Here is a 19,737-nt window from a genome sequence, read left to right as displayed (position 1 = left end):
AGCCAGGCATAAAAAAGTTTAAACAACAGGCAAATCTAATCTTTGGAGATGAAAGTAAAAAATAGTGCTTGCTTTGGGAAGGGTTGACTGGAGGGACATGAAGATTTTTGAAAGCTCCTGATATTTTCTTTTTTATTTCTATTTCTATTAACTTTTTATATTTTAAGTAGGCTCCATGCCCATTGTGGAGCCCAGTGGCAGGGCTTGAACTCATGATCCTGAAATTAAGACCTGAGCTAAAATCAAGAATTGGACCCTCGGCCAACTGAGCCACCCAGGAACCCCAGATTTTTTTTTTCTTTCTTTTTTTTTTTTTAAATTTATTTTAAAGGTTTTTTTATTTATTAATGAAAGAGAGAGAGAGAGGCAGAGACACAGGCAGAGGGAGAAGCAGGCTCCATGCAGGGAGCCCAATGCGGGATTCGATCCCGGGTCTCCAGTATCGCAACCCAGGTTGAAGGTGGCGCTAAACCGCTGAGCCACCGGGGCTGTCCTGATATTTTCTTTCTTTCTTTTTTTTTTTTTTTTTGTCCTGATATTTTCTTTTTAAAATCTTAGTCATGTAGATGTATTTGCTTTATTGAAACTCTTTGAAAGTACATTTGTGATTTATGTACTTTTTGGCAAGAATTGTTACACTTCAATAATAAGTTTTCATAAAGGAAGGAGGAGGAGTGGAGTGAAGTCCACTTAAAAGTTCTTGAATTTCTCTCACCTTTCTCTTATGCACATGACAGTGACTCCCAAAGACGGAACTCCACCTACCTTGCACTTACATGTGGGATGTTTGACATGTCAGAACTATATTATTCTGGCTTTCCTTAGTTTACTGGAGAAGTTGTCACCTTAATCTTTCCATTGAAGTTATTAATTATGTAATATTTGACATAGCAAAAAATATATTGCAGTTGAGGAAATAAGCACTCAGTAACAAAATTTGAACTCCTTTGTTATAGAATTTTTGAGCTAGAATGGGCTGGAGTTCCTGTAAATTCAGGCAGCCTTCTTAACATATACTTTTAAATTGGGAATTGGGTCTTTTTTTTTTTTTTTTTTTAAAGTGAAGGTGTATAGATCAGAACTGCAGCCAAAATTTAAAATCAGGTGTAGTGGGGATCCTTGGGTGGCTCAGTGGTTTGGCATCTGCCTTCGGCCCAGGGTGTGATCCTGGGGTCTTGGGATCGAGTCCCACATCAGGCTTCCTGCATGGAGCCTGCTTCTCCTCTGCCTGTGTCTCTGCCTCTCTCTCTCTCTCTGTCTGTCTCTCATGAATAAATAAATAAAATCTTTAAAAAAATAAAATCAAGTGTAGTGACTACAAGATTTTTATTCTTTATTTAGTACTGTGCTCTTCTTTAATCTTTAAGATATCTGTTCAGATTGGTTTTGGGACAAGGTATGACATAGTCATTCAAAGATTGTGAGGTACAGGTTGAAAATTACAAGATGATTTTCAAGAAGTAGAAAACCCAGATTTTGTTTCTTCCTATATTTCCCCTACTTTTGCCCTATTCTTCTTTTTTTATTTTTAAGTAATCTCTATATCAACGTGGGGATTGAACCTATACCCCAAGATCCAGAGTTGCATGCTCTTCCAACTGAGGTAGCCGGGTGCCCCTGCCCCATACTGTTTTAAAATTTTTTCCTATTCTTAGGTACTAATAGGAAAAATATATGTAGGACTGACAAGTCTAAAGGTAAAACAGTTTAGGAAAAAATGTAAACCACACAAAGGGACATAAAGTCAGTAAACAACATGAAAAATCTTTGATACGAAAAAATCATATCTGAGCCATATTAGTGTACCACTTTACAACTATTACAGTAGTAAAAGTTTTTAAAAAAAGGATAGTATCAATAATGTGAAATGGTGTGTTGATTTGACCCTTTTTTTTTTTGACGGGAAAAAGGCAGTGGACGAAGTCTGTCATCTGACTTAGTAATTGCATTCTTTGAAGCTTTTTCAGAAGGCATAGTTCAGAAAAGCAGGTATTTCTTGCCTCATTATCTATAGTTCACAAAAAATTGGTTATAAAGTAAATGTCCAGTCAAATAATCTAGTAGATTATGCTGTGGCAGCAAGATCTACCTGGTGTGTACCCATTTGTATAATTAGGAAGATGTATAATCAGAGAGGAGTATTTGCTGTGGATGGAGATTACAGAATAGTAGGTATATTGATTGCAACTATGAAAAAATATAAAGTTAGGTAAAAGCCAACAACAGATAGGGTTCTGTTTCTAAAACTGAGGGATTACTAGTACTTTTATTTTTAATTTTTTGCAGTGTATCCTCTATTAGAAAAAATTAAATTATAGTGACCAGTTTTTGATAAGCATTTTGCCATTTGTGCTCTTTTGCTTGCTTTGCTATGTTCATTAGTTTTTCAAAGGCTTAGTGTAAAAGTAGGTGAAAGAAAGTCAGTGTTTGATCTAGCACATCCATCATGTGATTACTACTGTATTCCCAAGTCATTGCCTGGTACCTGGCACAAACTGCTTGTGACTGATTATATGGGTTTAAAAGCCATTTCCCATCATTTGTCTATATATGTTTCCATTTTATCTATGTATTAGGGATTCTTTTTTTTAGATTTATTTCTTTATTTTCAGGGAGAGCATGGTGGGGAGGTACCAAAGGAGAGGGAGGAGAGAATTTCAAGTAGACTCCCTGTCATGACTCTGAGACATGACCTGAGACAAAATCAAGAGCCAGGTGCTTGGATGCTTAACCAACTGAGCCACTCAGGTGCCCCTGTATTAGGGGTTTCTTTAAGGTTTTTTTTGTGTGTGTGAGTACAGTTACAATTTTCATCAAGTCATGTAATATATGTGGTACTTTGTAAAATGGGTTGCCCTTCTTATTCTGAATAAGGGAACCTGGAATGCCTCCAAACCCAAGACAGACATGGGATATATCTGTATTTGAATTCATAAAACTTAGCACTGAATGTGCAATAAATATTTGTTGAATGAGTGAGAAGATGAATATTTGAATCCTGTCTATGCCATTTAAATAGTGTGAATTTAGACAGTTCTTTTATGTTATCTTTTTGCTTCTCAGTATTTTTCCAAAAAGTAGGAAAAATAACTTCAAATATTGAGGATTGTTATGAAGATTAAATCAGATGATTGAATGTTTTGCGTTGTTTTGTTTAGATGAGTTTTATCATCTGTGGCCATGTAACAAGATACTTCAAAACTTAGCTGAAAACAACAAACATTATCTCAGTTTTTGTAAGTCAGGAAGGAACAGCATAGTTGCTTGGCTCTGACCTGGGTCTCATGAGTTTGCAAGGCTGCAGTCAAGGTGTCAGCCAGGGATGTAGTCATCTGAAGGCTTGACTGGGTTGGATCCACTTCCATACTCACTCATGTGGCTGTTGGCAGGACTCAGTTCTGTGCCATGTGAGCTTCTCCACAGGGCCGCCTCATGACATGGCAATTGATTGTCTTGGAGAGAGCATCCTAAGACTCATGGAAGTCAGTAATTTTAACTTAATATTGGTGCTGACATCTTACTGCTTCTGCTGTATTCTGTTTGTTGGGAGCAAGTCAAGTGCAGCTCACACTTTAGGCGAGGGTATTATGCAGAAGTCAGAAGGGAGGGCTTGTTGGGGGCTTAGAGGTTGCCTTCTATAATAAGAAAGCAGGTAGTATTTTGCCTAGCAAATTTCCAGATATTTTATCCTTCAGGAGAATAATATGTGGTAACAACCTAATATAACTGTTTGGATAAACAGGATATTGAATCTTAATACATGTGAAATGAAATATAAGAGGATGACCAGAAATGAGAATTCCCTCATTTTCAGATGTAACTATACAACTTTCTTTCATTTTCATGGTGGTTTAGTGAAAAGAATTGAGGTTATCACTGATGTACATGTAACTTTTTAATTGTTATAAATGGAAGATATCAGTGTATGTTTTGGATTTTCAACTAATTTAATGTGAGATTTTATATAATCTGTTATGAATTATGTAAGCACATGTGGGATGATGACTAAAGAGAGAATTTGTTTGCACAGTTTGGAATTATCTTGTTCTTTGAAAGTACCAATTTAATTTACTTGGTATACCAGGCTCTCTTAATGGAACTCTTGACTGGCATTAGGTTACACATAGCTTTGCATTCTGTTTAGAAGCAATTTGTTGTATGCCTATCATGTAATAGATGTTAGAGTAAATGAAAATGAAGAATTATAGTTCATACTGTCTACTTTTGAGTTTTTTTTTTTTGGCTAAAAGGTAGGTTGAATTTTACAGATATCCTATTTGGGTAGAATTGCTAGTAGAAGTTGATTAAATAAATTAAAAATACATCATATAATTAAAAATCTTCTATGACTTTTAAAAAAGCAGTATGTGCTGGTAAGGTAGGTTGGTTCACGTTTCATTGCACCCCCCTTTTTTGGTGCATGTATTTGTTTAAAAAAGAATTGTCCGGTCTGTGACTGTTGTACTCTAAGAAATATGTCTAATACTGGATGCATATGTCTGCAGCTCTGTTGCTCCGTACTGCCTGAGCAGGCACATCTGCACAAAAGTGTGATCTCAGCCGTCCAGTCTGTTTTCAGAATCCTTATTGGCTGAGGTACATGTTTCCTTATTTTCATTACAGGGAGACCAAATTTTGAGGAAGGTGGACCAACATCGGTGGGAAGAAAGCATGAGTTTATACGATCAGAAAGTGAAAACTGGCGTATTTTTAGAGAAGAACAAAACGGAGAAGATGAAGATGGAGGTTGGAGACTAGCTGGACCGAGACGGGATGGAGAGAGGTGGCGTCCCCACAGCCCTGGTAAGGCTCCTGCCGAGGGAGTGCAGAGACCAAAATAAGGGAGTATTTGGTGGAAATTGTGTACCAAGTAAGCAGAAAAGATGAACTAGAAAGAAAAAAAAAAGAGAGAGAGAGAGAGAGAGAGAGAGGACTCAATTATTTATGTCATTACACTTAGTCTTATCACTACAAAAAATACTTCAGCATGAAAATTCCCCAAGTCTCTTCAGTTGAAGAAAATCATTTTTATTTTTCTGGAGCAAATAGTGTAGTTTAATGGGAAGCACCTGCCTTTAACTGCAAAAATGTGAGAGGGTCTCCTTTGGTTTTATCTAACATTTAATCTTTGTATTTTTACCAGCATGCTTTAAAACTTAAAATGTGTAATTATATGTTCATTAAAAATATGTGCTCTTCCTAAAATTGGTATTTTTCCTGTATAATAAAAGATGTATTTTTTTCAAAAAAAATTTTTTTTATCCTAAGAAAGTGATTTATGCTTATTTGAAGGATAAACTCTAAACCTAGGTCAGAAACATAATCACAAGTTCATTCTTTTGTCCTAACTTTAGAGAAAGGAGAGAGAATAGTAGTGATTAGTGGTTTTGTAAGTTCTTCTGTTTGATTCTTAAGAATGCCTCAAACTGTTCTTCCCTGACATTAGATATGCTCGTAATTGAAGACACTGGTGCTTTGTGTCAAAGTTCATCCCCTACCAAAGTGCTGATTCCATGCCTCATGATAATCAGATGCCACTGTAGTTTGAATTGTGGGGTCATGCAGAACTGAAACGCACAAAGAGTGTATATTTGCCTTATGAATTTCATTATTTTAGCTGTCAGCCATATGCCAGAGCAGCTCACTTTTGTAGAAGAAATCATAATTAAACTGTTTTCATGTACATTTTATTTTATTTATTTATTTTTCTTTAAAGATTTATTTATTCAGAGAGAGAGAGAGGCAGAGACACAGGCAGAGGGTTCAGAAGTGGGCTCCAAGCAGGAAGCCTGACGTGGGACTCGATCCCGGGTCTCTAGGATCACACCCCAGGCGGCAGGCGGCACTAAACCACTGCGCCACTGGGGCTGCCCTTCATGTACATTTTAAAATCAAGTTATTGGGAGGCCTGGATAGCTCAGAGGTTGAGCGTCTGCCTTCGGCTCAGGTCCTGATCCCGGAATCCGGAATCGAGTCCCATGTCGGGCTCCTTGCATGGAGTCTGCTTCTCCCTCTGCCTATGTCTCTGCCTCTGTCTCTTTGTCTCTCATGAATAAATAAATAAATAAAATGTTTAAAAAAAAGAAAATCAAGTTATTAGCAAAATCACTAGTCTCAGTCTGAGTAAACATTGTAACAAGCACTCAGAGTGCTTTAGGTAGTTATGGATAGGTAGAAACATGGTGAGGTTAATCTTTGGATAGAGTTTTGATGCTTTTACCCCAACTCCTCATGGTTGCCTCTTGGGTGAGTTTTCTGTCATGAGTGGGCATTGTTTACATCACAGTTATCTAGGCAATTCTCATGAGTCTGTGTGCTGGGCAACCAGATGTTATAGTTCTCTTCAAGGCATCACGGCATTTTGTGCTGAGCTTGCCTGTAAGCAAAAGGGTTTGTAGACTATGTTCCCAACAAGCGTTCAGTGAAAGAATGGACAGGGTCTGGACTGAGCGAGAAGAGAAATTCCAGCGGATCAAAAACAAACAAGGTGAATGTTTTGGAAGACCAACAGTGTTTGTGAGCCCAAGTGTCTGATGCCGATTCTATTAAAGGGAGTTAGTTAAACAAAGTAAAATTTTAGTGTATTTTCTACCACTGACCCTCTTCACCCCAACAACGTAGATTTTAGATATATATTGTCTTTTTTTAAAAATCTTTCTCCCTGATACTCGATTTCCATGTCCAATTTATTTGTCATTAACTTAACAATTTCCCCCAATTTTTTAGTGATATCTTTTTAAAAGACAGGGTGAGGTGTATAATATATGGGGCTAAAAAAACACTGGAGATAAGCATTTTTTAAAACGAATACTATCTGCTTTTTCAAACCAGCATATTCAAAGTTAAGTCTGATTATATCGGTTGTTATAAATTACCCGTCGCATTTCTTAGATTATATTTATTCTTCTATGATTTGATTAAAAGTTTAGTGATTTGGGATGCCTGGAGTGGCTCGGTGGTTGAGCGTCTTGCCTGAGGTGCCTTCGCCTCAGGGCGTGATCCCGGAATCCTGGGAACGAGTCCCACATAAGGCTTCCTGTGGGGAGCCTGCTTCTTTGTGTCTCTTATCTGTCTCTATCTCTCTCACTCCTCTCTCTGTCTCATGAATTAAAAAAAATAAAAAATAAAAATAATCTAAAAAAAAAGTTCAGTGATTTTTTTTTTTTTTTTTTTTACTATTTTTTATATTATAAAAATTGTAGCAGACTTTTATTTTGGTATTGTAAGACCTTAAAAAGCAGTGGTTAGTCTTCATAAGCTGGGGATGTGTCTTATCTGCTACATTTGGTTTAAGTAGGACTCAAAACTGGATTATCATGGGAGATGGGACTATTAAGGACAGCAAAGCATCCACTCTGGGAGCTGAACTTAAGAAACTCAGTAAGAGGAAAACATGAGCCAGATGCCTAGAAGGATAGATTCCTATCATGGTGCATACTTAACAGACAGTTTAGAAATGATAGTAATAGAGAGAGTACTCTGGAATTCAACAGTTGATCATGAATACTTCCTTTGAATAATGATTCGAGGTTTGCATTTAAGCAATCTGGATATAAAGTTCTTTAGTTTTCATAGAAGTGTAATAGTTATAAGTAAGTAAAGGATGAGGAGGAGTATGGGAATTATGTTTTCTTAGCTTTTCTGTGAATGATTTATAAGTAACTACCTCTACTGGGCATTTTAATGTTTTGCCTTCTCATTTTCAGTTTGAGTTTTAGATTGCTGGTTTTAGCAAATTGGGCCTTAGTAGTAAGAACATTGAACTTTGGCTTTTCTTTCGTGTATCTCCTACAGAGAAAGCAGTCAAAAATAGAAAATTTTAATAGGTTAAAACCTACCTCTCCTTTTAAGACACTCAGACTTATGTTTATCAGATATTAATAACTTTTTTCTTAAAAAATACCATAACTGGCATCTTTTATTCTTAGGCAGTCTTTTTCCTGTTGAAAAGTAGATGTAATAAACTGTATACCAGGGTGGATTTAGGAATGTCCCTGGGGATGCTATACAGAAATAAAAATTCCCTAGGGAGAGTTAAGAGATGAGAGTAAATTGTGAATGCTATTGTGGAAAAAGTAGCAGAGGATGCAAAATTAGATTCTAGTTCTGCCTTGCTATTATGCAAGTTACTTCTGTCAGAGTTTTTGTTTCTTAAACTGTAGAATTAGGATAGTGGGCTGTATAAAATCTGTGATATCTGTCAGTGCTGTAATTCCATGCCTTTTTTCTTGGGAATCAATTACAAATGGGATCTTGGCACTAGCAAGTAGGCATGATGAATTTGATATTAGGAATTGACACAGGGAATTGTTCTTATACATCAAGAATGATATTTTTGGAATTCCTGGGTGGCTCAGCTGTTGAGCATCTGTCTTTAGCTCAGGGCGTTATCCTGGGTCCGGGGATCGAGTCCCACATTGGGCTCCCTTTGAGGAGCCTGCTTCTCCCTCTGCCTGTGTCTCTACCTCTCTCTGTGTCTCTCATGAATAAGTAAATAAAATCTTAAAAAAAAAAAAAACAACGGTATTTTCAGGAGAAGAAAGAAATGTGTTAAAGCCTGCCAGAGGGAAGGCATGGACTTGAGCCCATGATATCCAGTGGTATAAGCCTGGGCTAGGAGTCTGCCATGTAAACGGCAAATTGGCATTTCAGTCAGATATCTAAAGCTTATCCAAAATGTATACTTTGCATAAAGTGCTTTTTAAAAGTGATTTGTTTTATTTTTTTATTTTTATTTTTATTTTTTTAAGTGATTTGTTTTAAATTGATCTTTCAAAGCTTTAGAGTATGTTGTGTGGCTCAGGATTTACTGAAGATAACTACTGTTGTCACTTAGTGATGTCATGTGTATGCTGAGCTCTGAATTTCATTTAATTTGCTTAAGTTTCTTTGTAGTAAATTGATTATTTAAATGCACAGTCATAGTTTTCTTTATTTTCTATTCGCGATTTTCTTTTTCAAATACTGTCATAAAATTTTTCTAAGTTTTGTATCCTCCTCCTCATCCCAGATGGCCCTCGTTCTGCAGGCTGGCGAGAACACATGGAACGACGGCGAAGGTTTGAGTTTGATTTTCGAGATCGGGATGATGAACGGGGTTATCGAAGGGTGCGCTCTGGCAGTGGAAGCATAGACGATGACCGGGATAGTTTGCCCGAGTGGTGCTTAGAGGACGCTGAAGAAGAGATGGGCACATTTGACTCCTCTGGAGCATTCCTCTTTCTAAAGGTAAGAAATCTGTTTTAAATGTCACAATAGGCACTGACCTGCCATCAAAGTTCAATGTATTTTGAGCTTTGGCTTCATTTTCTTGATACAGAAAGTACAGAAAGAGCCAATTCCAGAAGAGCAGGAGATGGACTTCCGGCCTGTGGAGGAAGGTGGGGAGTGCTCTGACTCTGAGAGCAGCCATAATGAAGAAGCCAAAGAACCTGATAAGACAAATAGGAAAGAGGGAGAGAAGACAGATAGAGTAGGAGTTGGTAAGGCTCATTGTCGTCTTTTATCTTCTTTTCATCAAACCGAAAGTTTCATAAGTTAATTTAAGAATGCTTCATGTTCCAGAAGCTAGTGAGGAAACATCCCAGACCTCATCATCTGCGAGACCAGGTACTCCTTCAGACCATCAGCCTCAGGAAGCACCGCAATTTGAGAGGAAGGAGGAATCCCAAACTGAGCAAATGGAAAAAGCTGAGGAAGAGGGTCAGACGGAAAATAGCCTGCCAACCAAAGTACCCAGCAGAGGGGATGGTATGTATTTATGAGAGTAGATAAGCTAAAACAGGATTCTACTCAGGCAGGCCAGTGATCACCGATAAGATACGTTTCTGTTTATGCCTCATAGAACTCCCAGTGGTAAATTATTAGAATAGATTATTTTACCAGTAAAGCTAGTCATGTGCTGCTGCCCACATATGTGTCCTTCCCCAAATTCACCAAAAGAGAAGAATCAAGAGTGCAACTCAGGAATCTCACTTTCTAGGATGTTAAGATATAGCCATCTTCGTATTAGTTGAGCAGATAGGATTTAGGACCTTCTGCAATAATTTTATTTCCACATCAGACGGGTGACCTTCCTTTTTTCATAAAGTGGTTGGGTCTATGTCCCGAAGGCACACCAAATTGCTGTTGTTCCAAATGAGGCCATAAAGAACATGGATGAATCTGGGGAAGTCCTACCACTTTTGCTAGAGAATAAGCTTAAAGTATATCCCCTTCTTTAGTGTTACTGTTTTAATTTTAACTTGATAATATATCTTAGTAGGCAGTTTTTTTTTTTTTTTTAGTAGGCAGTTTTAATGTTCACTTCCTTATTTCTTCTTGTGCATATTTAAAAATAACATTGTAGGGATCCCTGGGTGGCGCAGCGGTTTGGCGCCTGCCTTTGGCCCAGGGCGCGATCCTGGAGACCCGGGATCGAATCCCACGTCGGGCTCCCAGTGCATGGAGCCTGCTTCTCCCTCTGCCTGTGTCTCTGCCTCTCTCTCTATCTCTCTGTGACTATCATAAATAAATAAAAATTAAAAAAAAAAATAACATTGTAATCCTTCATGTTAAAGGGGTAATTGGTTGAGTCACAATTAAAAACAAAATCACACCTTTACCATGGCCTGCAAGCCTTTGCGTGAGCTAACATCTGCCTGCCTCTACGGTTTCAGTGCCATCTCTATCTCCTTTGTACTCTGTTCCCCAGCCTCACAGCCTACTAGGTCCTGACGTGAGCCTTGCTCTTTTGTCTCCTTGTCTTAGCAAATACTGTTATCTGTCCCTGAAACTCTCGCACCCAAAGTTTCCAAACTAGGTTAGCGATCTTCTCTTGTTTCTTAAACAACCAGCACTATTCCTGAAAGAACAATGCAATAATACAAAAATCTGTGTATTACCTTTTTCCCTAATAGGCTAATATTGTGAGGGTTTAAACCAAGGATATCTTTGCAGTGTTTTATGTCTAGAACAAAGCTTAGTGAGTGGATTCAAGTGTTTGAATCTCTCTCAGGCACTGTGGGACTTGTCCGTTTTGAGACCTGTTTGATATGTAGTTTTTTCAGTTATGGTGTACCCCTAATTACTTGTGGTTCATTCTTGTGAATGTGCATGCCTGGGGCCTTTTTCTTAGGAGATTTTAGGATGGAGTCCAGACATGTGTATTTGAGAAAGCTTCATAGATATATGTATTAAGGATTAAAACTCCAGGTTAATATTCTATAAGGGGATAAAACATATGTATGTTTGTTATCTTAGGGCAAAATTCCTATTTAAGAGGGTAAGTAAAGAGTTGCCAGAGAAAAATCTTCAGAGGCAAGAGTGGCCTAGACTAAAGGGACTATGAGGAAGGAAGGAGGTTTAGGATTGGACTGCTGAGGTCAGATGATGAGGACTAGGAAAAGGTATTGGATTTGGGGACTTTGAGGCACTGTTTGTCTTTGGGAGAGAATCTGTATTGGAGGGTGGAAGTGGGAGTCACAGTGCAGCAGGTGTGGGTGATGGTGGTGTATTGGCTGTTCTTTTAAGAAGTTTGGCAGAGAAAGTAAAGAGTTCCTGAGAAGAACAGGAATTTGGAGAAGCTATCTGTAATTGAACAAACAAGGTTTCAAAGGGGAAACTGCAGTTGTATCTAATTACTCCCATCCCCTTTCCCTTCTTAAGAGCCCGCATACTGAGAGGCTAGAAATAGAGACCAACACAACACAGAACCTCTTTTGCAGTCTGTTCTTTTTTTTTTTTTTTTTTTTAAGATATTATTTCTTTCATGAAAGAGAGACAGAGACAGGCAGAAGGAGAAGCAGATTCCATGTAGGGAGCCTGATGTGGGCCTCAATCCCAGGACTCCAGGATCACGCCCTGGGCTGAAGGCAGGCGCTAAACCTCTGAGCCACCCAGGAATTCTGTTCTTATTGAGAAGAACTTCCTGCACTGTCCATGTAGACTCCCAAGTGCTCTTTATTATTCTAAATACTATAATGTATTGAATTATATTATCACCTGAAATAGGTATTTATTCAAGATAATTGCAGATGTGTTTAGTCACAGTTAATTGCAGATATGTTTAATCAAAATTGATGAAATACGACATTTTTGAGAAGATTTGCAGTGCTGTTAATGGTCTGCTATATGGAGACATAAGAAGGGATTAGACCAATTCTGTTTGCTTTCAAGAGGGAGACGTACAACTAGATACTCTAGTGACACAGGCACTGTAGAAGGACCTTCTAGATCCCTTTTAATTCTATGTTTTGTCATCCTGTAAAGGTACTTCTGTCATTGTAGGGAGAAATAACTATAATTTTCTGTAAGAAGTAGCTGCAGTGTTCCTGACACATTCACATTTCTGTTGAGCTCATTTAGCGAGCAGCCTAATTTGAGGATACATTCTTCATAAGAATCTCTAGTTTTGTTTTTGTTTTTGTTTTTGTTTTTTAGAATCTCTAGTTTAAAAGATTTTCATGTTTCTGTGTTTTTTTCCTTTAGAAATGGTTTCTGATGTCCAGCAGCCCCTGTCACAGATTCCTTCAGATACAGCCTCTCCTCTTCTCATACTTCCACCGCCTGTTCCCAATCCTAGTCCTGCCCTCCGGCCAGTTGAAACGCCGGTCGTAGGTGCTCCTGGTATGGGCAGTGTTTCCACAGAGCCAGATGATGAAGAGGGTCTCAAGCATTTGGAGCAGGTAAAAATTGTGTCATTATTTTTTTCTCCTCCCAAACTACCATAAAAATTGGAAAGCATTAAATGAATCTTCAGAAATAGAACTTCTGTGCGCTAGATTTTATGTACTGGAAAAGTTGTTTGTAAATCTGGTATTTTTTTGTATGAGTAATTGTCTTTCAAATCATTTCATGCTTATAAGTTTCTGCTATGTAGTAGTCATTGTGTCAGGTTATTTTTTCTCTTCTGAGGTTGCCCTTAGCTGTTTGCTTTTCTTTTTTCTTTTTGGAAATTAATGGAATGCCAAAAATGGCAAATACAAGCAGCTGTGCATGGGCATAGCGTCTTCTGTATTTTTGCCTGAAGTGTAACTGGGAAAATAGTTAAACTCAGGATATTAGCATTTTATTCATGTCTCTAGATTTCCCTAGGATTAGATATAACTTTGTTATATGTGAAGTAAATGGTAGCTTATTTTCTATAGAAGAATTTCTCTTTCTTTGAGATGGAGTGCTTGTTGGTGGCAGGAAATGCTTGAAGAGAGGAAGTAGGGCGATGTCTTAATAGAATTGTAAAACATTATATTTGTAATTGATTAATTGGATCTTTATTGTATTAACACCTATGTTTTTATAGGTTTAGTTTATATGCTTCAGGACTGACCAATGGCTTATTTAATAGTAATCTTATTAGTGTGTTGATTAGAAGCCTGGCCTTTGATCCATACCAGTTTGTGTTTTAATCTCAGTTTGGTTTGCTTAATAATTTTGAGACTTTGAGCAAGATTTGGCCTCTCTGAGCCTTAGTTTTCCCCTCCATAAAATGGGGACAGTATATATTTCATGACCTTGTTGGAAGAAGTCATGGTTGCCTGCTGTGTTTCTTGCACAGTAGTACCTTTCATAGATCAAGTCATTCATAAAAGGTAGACATTTTTATTACATGTACAAGTATTAATTTGGGATCATTTGTTTCCTTAATCCTTTTTTTAATCCTGTTAGCAAGCTGAGAAGATGGTGGCTTATCTCCAAGACAGTGCACTAGATGATGAGAGACTAGCATCAAAACTGCAAGAGCACAGAGCTAAGGGAGTCTCAATTCCATTGATGCACGAAGCAATGCAGAAGTGGTATTACAAAGATCCTCAGGGAGAAATTCAAGGTAGCTTGTTCCATTCTACTTGAAGCCATTACCTTCAGATTCTGTAAGATGGTCATTATTTAATGTTAATTTTCATAGTAGTAGAAAACAATCCATTTTCCAGGTTTTCTTCGTGTGTGTGTGTGTGTGTGTGTAACATGTATACATACATACGTATAGAAGGCATTTTTATAGGTTCCTCCTATAGTACTTTACAGTTTCAGTGGGGGAGGGCAGTCCAAATGAAAATTATTTGAATACAAGGTGGAATGTGATTACTAATAATTTAGGGATGTAAACAAAATACTCAAGACCCCTTCAGTTCTGGCTTCCCAGCTGGTTAACTAGGCAGGTGAATTCCTTATGTTCTTTGTACTTCAGTTTCCCTCCCATAAAAGGGTGATGGCAGCAGTCTTGGAAGACCTTACTTGAATGTTTCACTGAAGTGGGGTTGATATCATAAATGATAAACAACTGTTAAAAACATGTGAGAAAGGATCATGCTGTATTATAAACTAATCCCTTAAAAGATTTGTACAGTGCACAAGTTAGATTAGAATGGGGGAAAGAATGCTGTAAAAGACAATTTGTTGATTCTTCATTTCTGCTTTTGAAATCTTTGTTTATAACCTGAAATTGGTTGACTATATTAGTGTCCGTTTCATGATAGTGTTTTACCAAGTATACCCTGTGACCCCTCTCCAGTGTACTAACTCCTTTTCCATTCGCAGTCTCATTACCCTTTCCCCTTATTCTCCTTCATAGCATCGAGTACTGTCTGGTTCTGTATATATTTGTTCATGATCTGTTTATATTCCTGTAGAATGTAGGTACATTGGAAGCAGGACTGTGCAAATGTTTGGGTTTTGTTTTTGTTTTTTTGTTTTGTTTGTAAAACAATCAAAAGTGTTTATTCAGTGTTTTAGGGATTGCAACTGGAGAGACAGAGTGTGCCCCCAAGTTGAGGACTGTGTGTTTTAATTAAAACACATGGAGGTGTGTTTTAATTAAATTTACCTTGAGACAATTGTAGCTTCACATGCAGTTGTAAGAAATAGTAGAGATTTTATGTTACCCAGTTTCTCACACTGGTAATCTAATGCAAAACTATAGTACAATATCCAGCCAGGATATTGACTTTGATATAGTCAAGATTCAGAACGTTTCTATCTAACGTGTAACTTGAATAGCCGCATACATTTTCTTCCCACCCTTGCCCACTCCTTAACACTTGGCAACCACTAATCTATTCCCCATTTCTATAGTTTGTCATTTCAAGAATGTTACATAAATGGAATCCATTTCTATCCAATGGAAAATTTTTTTTTTCCACTCAGCATAATTCTCAGGAGATTGATACAGGTTGTTACATATATCAGCAGTTTCTCTTTATTTACTGAGTAGTACATCCATGACACAGATATAACATAGTTTAACCATTTCATCCATGAAGGGTGTCTGGGTTCCTGTTTTTGGCTTTTTTTTTTTTTTTTTTAAGATTTATTTATTTTAGAGAGTGTGCATAGTGGGGAGGGGCAGAGGGAGAAAGGGGGGAGAATCTCAATCAGACTCTGTTCTGAGCGCAGAGCCTGATGTGGGGCTCCATCTCAGAACTCTGAGATGACTTGAGTCGAAACCAGGAGTCAGATACTTAACTGAGCCACCCAGGTGCCCCTCATTTTTGGCTATTACGATAAAGTTGTTAAATATTTATAGGTAAGCTTTTGTGTTAACACAACTCTTCATTCTTCTGAGATATAAATACCGAGGAGTGCAATTGCTAGATTGTATGGAAATTGCCATACTGTTTTCCAGAAGGGCTGAACCATTTTGTATTCCCGCAGCAATCTATGAGTTACTTGGTTTCTTCATATCCTTGACAGTATATTTTTTATGTTAGCTGTTTTGACATACTGTGTAGTGATACCTCACTGTAGTTTGGGGTTTTGAGCATCTTTTAATGTGTTTATTGGTTGTTTATTCTCTTTAGTAAACTGTCTCTTCATGGTTTTTTACCCATGTTCTAATTGTTTGCTTTTTTTTTAACCTTTGAGTTTTGAGACTTCTTTATATATATAGATATGTGGTTTGCAGATATTTTCTCCCATCTGTATCTTTTTATCCTCATAACAGAGTCCTTCACAGATCAAAAGTTTTAAATACTGATGAAGTCCAGTTGATCAGTTTTTCCCTTTTATAGATTGTGTTTTTGGTAGTAGGTCTGAGACAAAAGAACTCTTTTCCTGGCTTCACATCCCAAATTTCCTTTCCAAAATAGTTTATAGTTTTTGTTTTACATTTAATTCTCCAATCTTTTTTTTTTTTTTTTTTTTTAAGATTTATTTATTTGAGAGAGAGAGGAAGCCAGGAAAAGGGGCAGAGGGAGAGAGTCTCAAGCAGACTCCACACTGAGCAGGGAGCCTGATGTGGTGCTTAATCCCACTACCCTGAGATCATGACTGACCTGAACTGAAACCAAGAGTCAGTTGCTCAACTCAGTGTGCCAGCTAGGAGATCCAACTCTATGATCTATTTTGAGTTAATTTTTGTGTAATGAATGGGACTTAGGTCAAAGTGGGGGGTTTTTTTTGCTGATGGATGTCTAGTTACTCTAGAACCGTTTGTTGAAAACCATCTTTCCTCTTTCAGATTGCTTTTGTATCTTAGTTAAAATTCAGTTGGGCATATTTATGTTGGTCTGTTTCTGTGTTCTTTATTCTACTGATCTGTGTGTCTGTCTTTCCACCAATATCACAGTCTTGATTATTGTAGCTATATAATACATCTTGAAATTGGATAGACTAATTCCTCCCCTTTTTTTCCTCCTAGTTTATTTTTATCAAAATAGTTTTTAGCTTTCCTAGTTTCTATACCTTTCCATATAAATTTTAGAATAATATTATCTATATTTACCATATAAATATATTAAGAAATCTATATTTAAATATCTTGCTGAGATTTTAATAGGAACTATGTTAAACCTCTGTTATTTTGAAGAAAATTGACATGTTTCTCATGTTAACTTTTCCAGTCTATGAGCTTGTGTAGTTTTTAGAATAGATACACACTCTATTAGATTTGCAGCTATTTGATTTTTGAGTAATTATAAATTTTATTTCAATGTCTTTGTGTTCATTGTTACTACATAGAATTGAGTTTTGGATGTTTCTCTTTAGTCTGTGACCTTGCTGAGTTCATTTATTAGTTTTAGGAGTTTTTTTGTGGTTAATGTTAGATTCTGTAGGATTGATTTCCTTTGTAGACATTAGTGTCATCTGTAAATAGCAACAGTTTTTTTTTTTTTGTTTCCAACCTATATCTTTTATTTCCTTTTGTTGCTTTATTGTATATTCCAACACTGTGTTGACTGTGATGAGTGGAAGCAGATATACTTGCTTTCTCTTTCCTATGTTCCTATTTTAAGGGGAAGACATTCAGTCTTTAATAATTAAGTGTAATGTTAGTTGCTGGCTTTTTATAGATACCCTTTATGAAGTTGAGGAAGATACTTTATTTTTTGAGAGTTTTTATTACAGTTGGTATTGGATTTGGTCAAATCCTTTTCTGTATCTGTTGATATGTTCCTGTGATCTTTCTTCTTTAACAATTTTAGTATGGTGGATTAAATTGGTTACATTTTGAATATTGAAGAAGCTTTACATCCTTGGAGTAAACCCCTTTTATTCAGGGTGTATAACTCTTTTTATATATTGCTAGATCCTGTTTGGTAATGTTTAGTTAAGGATTTTTGTGTTCATGAGGCATGTTGTCTTGTAGGTTTTTTTATATATATATATATATTCTCTGTTTTGTAGTTTTTTTTATATATATATTCTCATTGTCTAATTTTATTTTATTTTATTTTTATTTTTTTTAAAGATTTATTTATTTATTTATGATAGAGGGGAGGAGGGGGCAGAGACATAGGAGAGAGAAGCAGGCTCCATGCCAGGAGCCCGATGTGGGACTCGATCCCAGGTCTCCAGGATTGCGCCCTGGGCCAAAGGCAGGCGCTAAACTGCTGAGCCACCAGGGATCCCCATCATTGTCTAATTTTATTATCAGTAATATTAGCTTCATAAAATGAACTGGGAAATTAACTCCCTCTCCTATTTTCTGGAAGATTATTTAGGGTTGGTGTTAATTTTTCTTTCTTTTTTTTTTTTTTTTAATTTTTCTTTAAATGTTTTGTAGAATTCTCTAGTGAAACCATCTGGGGACTTCTCTTTTGGGAATTTAACTTAATTTAAATTTAATTTAATTTAATTTTAAAATAGGCCCCATGCCAAACATGGGACTTGAACTCACAACCTTGAGATCAAGAGTTATATGACTGAGCCAGCCAGATGCCCTATTTTGGGGGAATCATAAAATTCAATATCCCCAATAGTTACAGGGGCTATTTAAATTACTGATTTAATATGAGTTAATTTGGTAGTTTGTGTTTTTTGATGAATTCATCTATTTCATCTAAGATGTCAAATTTGTGTGGGTAGAGTTATTTGGAGTATTCCCTTATTTTCTTTTTGATATTTTCAGGTTCTCTAGTGATGGCCCCTGTTTCTATTCCTGATCTTGGTAATTTGTTCATTTCTCTTTTGTCATTGCTAGTCTTGCTAGATACTTGATAATTTTATTGATCTTTTCAAAGAATCAACTTCGATATTTTTCACTATTGTTGTTTTCAGTTTCATTGAGTTGTGCTCTTTATTATTTCTTTCTTCCTTTTTAGGGTTTGCTTCTCTTTTTCTAGGGTCTTGAGGGTGGGTGCTTATATTATTGATTTGAGACTTTTCTAATGTAAGCATTTAATACTGTGAATTTCTCTTTCAGCACTTTAACTGAGTACCACAAATTTTTATACATGTATTTTCATTTTCATTCAGTTCAGTGTACTTTTTTTTCTTAAGAGAGAGAGAGGTGGGGGATTGCAGAGGAAGAAGAAGAGAAAATATTAAGCAGTCTCCATGCCTAGCATGTGATCCTGACTGGGGGCTTGATCTCACAACCTTGAAATCATGATATGAGCCAAAATCAAGAGTTGGACGCTTAACTGACTAAGCTACCCAGGTGCCTCCAGTTCGGTATATATATATATATATTTTTTTTTTTTTTTTTGATTGCCCTTGAAACCTCCACTTTAAAAAATATATATTTAAGTAATTTCTATACCATATTGAACTCATGATCCTGAGATCAAGAGCCATATACTCTTTGAATTGAGCCATCCAGGCCCTCATGAGACTTCCACTTTTACTTGTGGATAACTTGGAATGTGTTTAGTTTCCAAGTGTTTGGAGTTTTCCTGTTATCTTTCTGTTAATGATTTCTGGCTTGATTTTATTGTGGTTGAAAAACACACCGTATATAATTCAGTTTTTAAAATTTTTTTGAGACTTCTTTATGGCTCAGTATAGTTCATTTTGCTGTATGTTCTATGGGTACTTGAAAAGAATGTTTATTTTGCTGTCTGGAGCATCCTGTAAACATCAGTTGGACCTTGTTCATTGATGGTTTTGTTGAGCTCTGTAATCTTGTTGGTTTTCTGTCTAATTATATCGGTTGTTGTGGGAATGGTGTTGAGGTCTTCATCTGTAACTGAGGATTTCTCTGTCTTTATAATTTTATTAGATTTTGCTTCATGTATTTTTGCAGCTTTGTTTGGTGTATACATTTTTATAATTACTGTGTCTTTTTGGTGGATTGACCCTTTGTTAATACATAATATCCTCTCTGTCTCTGTTAATTTTCTTTGCTTTGAAGTCTACTTTATCAAATACTAATATAGCTATTCCAGCCTTTTTCCCCCCTTAATTAACACTTGCATGATATATCTTTTTCTATCCTTTTATTTTCTTTTTTTTTCCAATTAAAAATGGTTTTGTTTTTATTTTTTTATTTTTTGTATATTTTTTTGTTGGAGTTGGATTTGCCAACATATAGCATAACACCCA

At 36.5% G+C, this 19,737-nt stretch overlaps 1 protein-coding gene across 3 annotated transcripts in view; it reads left to right on the top strand.

Moving 5' to 3' along the window:
* GIGYF2 (GRB10 interacting GYF protein 2) overlaps positions 1 to 19,737 on the top strand; it is a 136,626-nt gene that overhangs the window by 75,913 nt on the left and 40,976 nt on the right. The window contains exons 9-14 of one of the 3 annotated variants that reach the window (XM_041765802.1): positions 4,624 to 4,803; positions 9,029 to 9,228; positions 9,320 to 9,482; positions 9,565 to 9,750; positions 12,469 to 12,665; positions 13,645 to 13,804. In XM_041765802.1, the coding sequence (XP_041621736.1) occupies positions 4,624 to 4,803; positions 9,029 to 9,228; positions 9,320 to 9,482; positions 9,565 to 9,750; positions 12,469 to 12,665; positions 13,645 to 13,804 (1,086 nt within the window). Of the gene's footprint in view, positions 1 to 4,623; positions 4,804 to 9,010; positions 9,229 to 9,319; positions 9,483 to 9,564; positions 9,751 to 12,468; positions 12,666 to 13,644; positions 13,805 to 19,737 lie in introns of all 3 variants that reach the window. The other 2 variants (XM_041765801.1, XM_041765800.1) reach the window with 2 other exon arrangements.

This window comes from Vulpes lagopus, chromosome 8 (genome assembly GCF_018345385.1).
Source record: "Vulpes lagopus strain Blue_001 chromosome 8, ASM1834538v1, whole genome shotgun sequence".
NCBI lineage: Eukaryota > Metazoa > Chordata > Mammalia > Carnivora > Canidae > Vulpes > Vulpes lagopus.
Note: the sequence above shows the minus strand (reverse complement) of the source record. Positions and strands in the feature narration are given on the sequence as shown.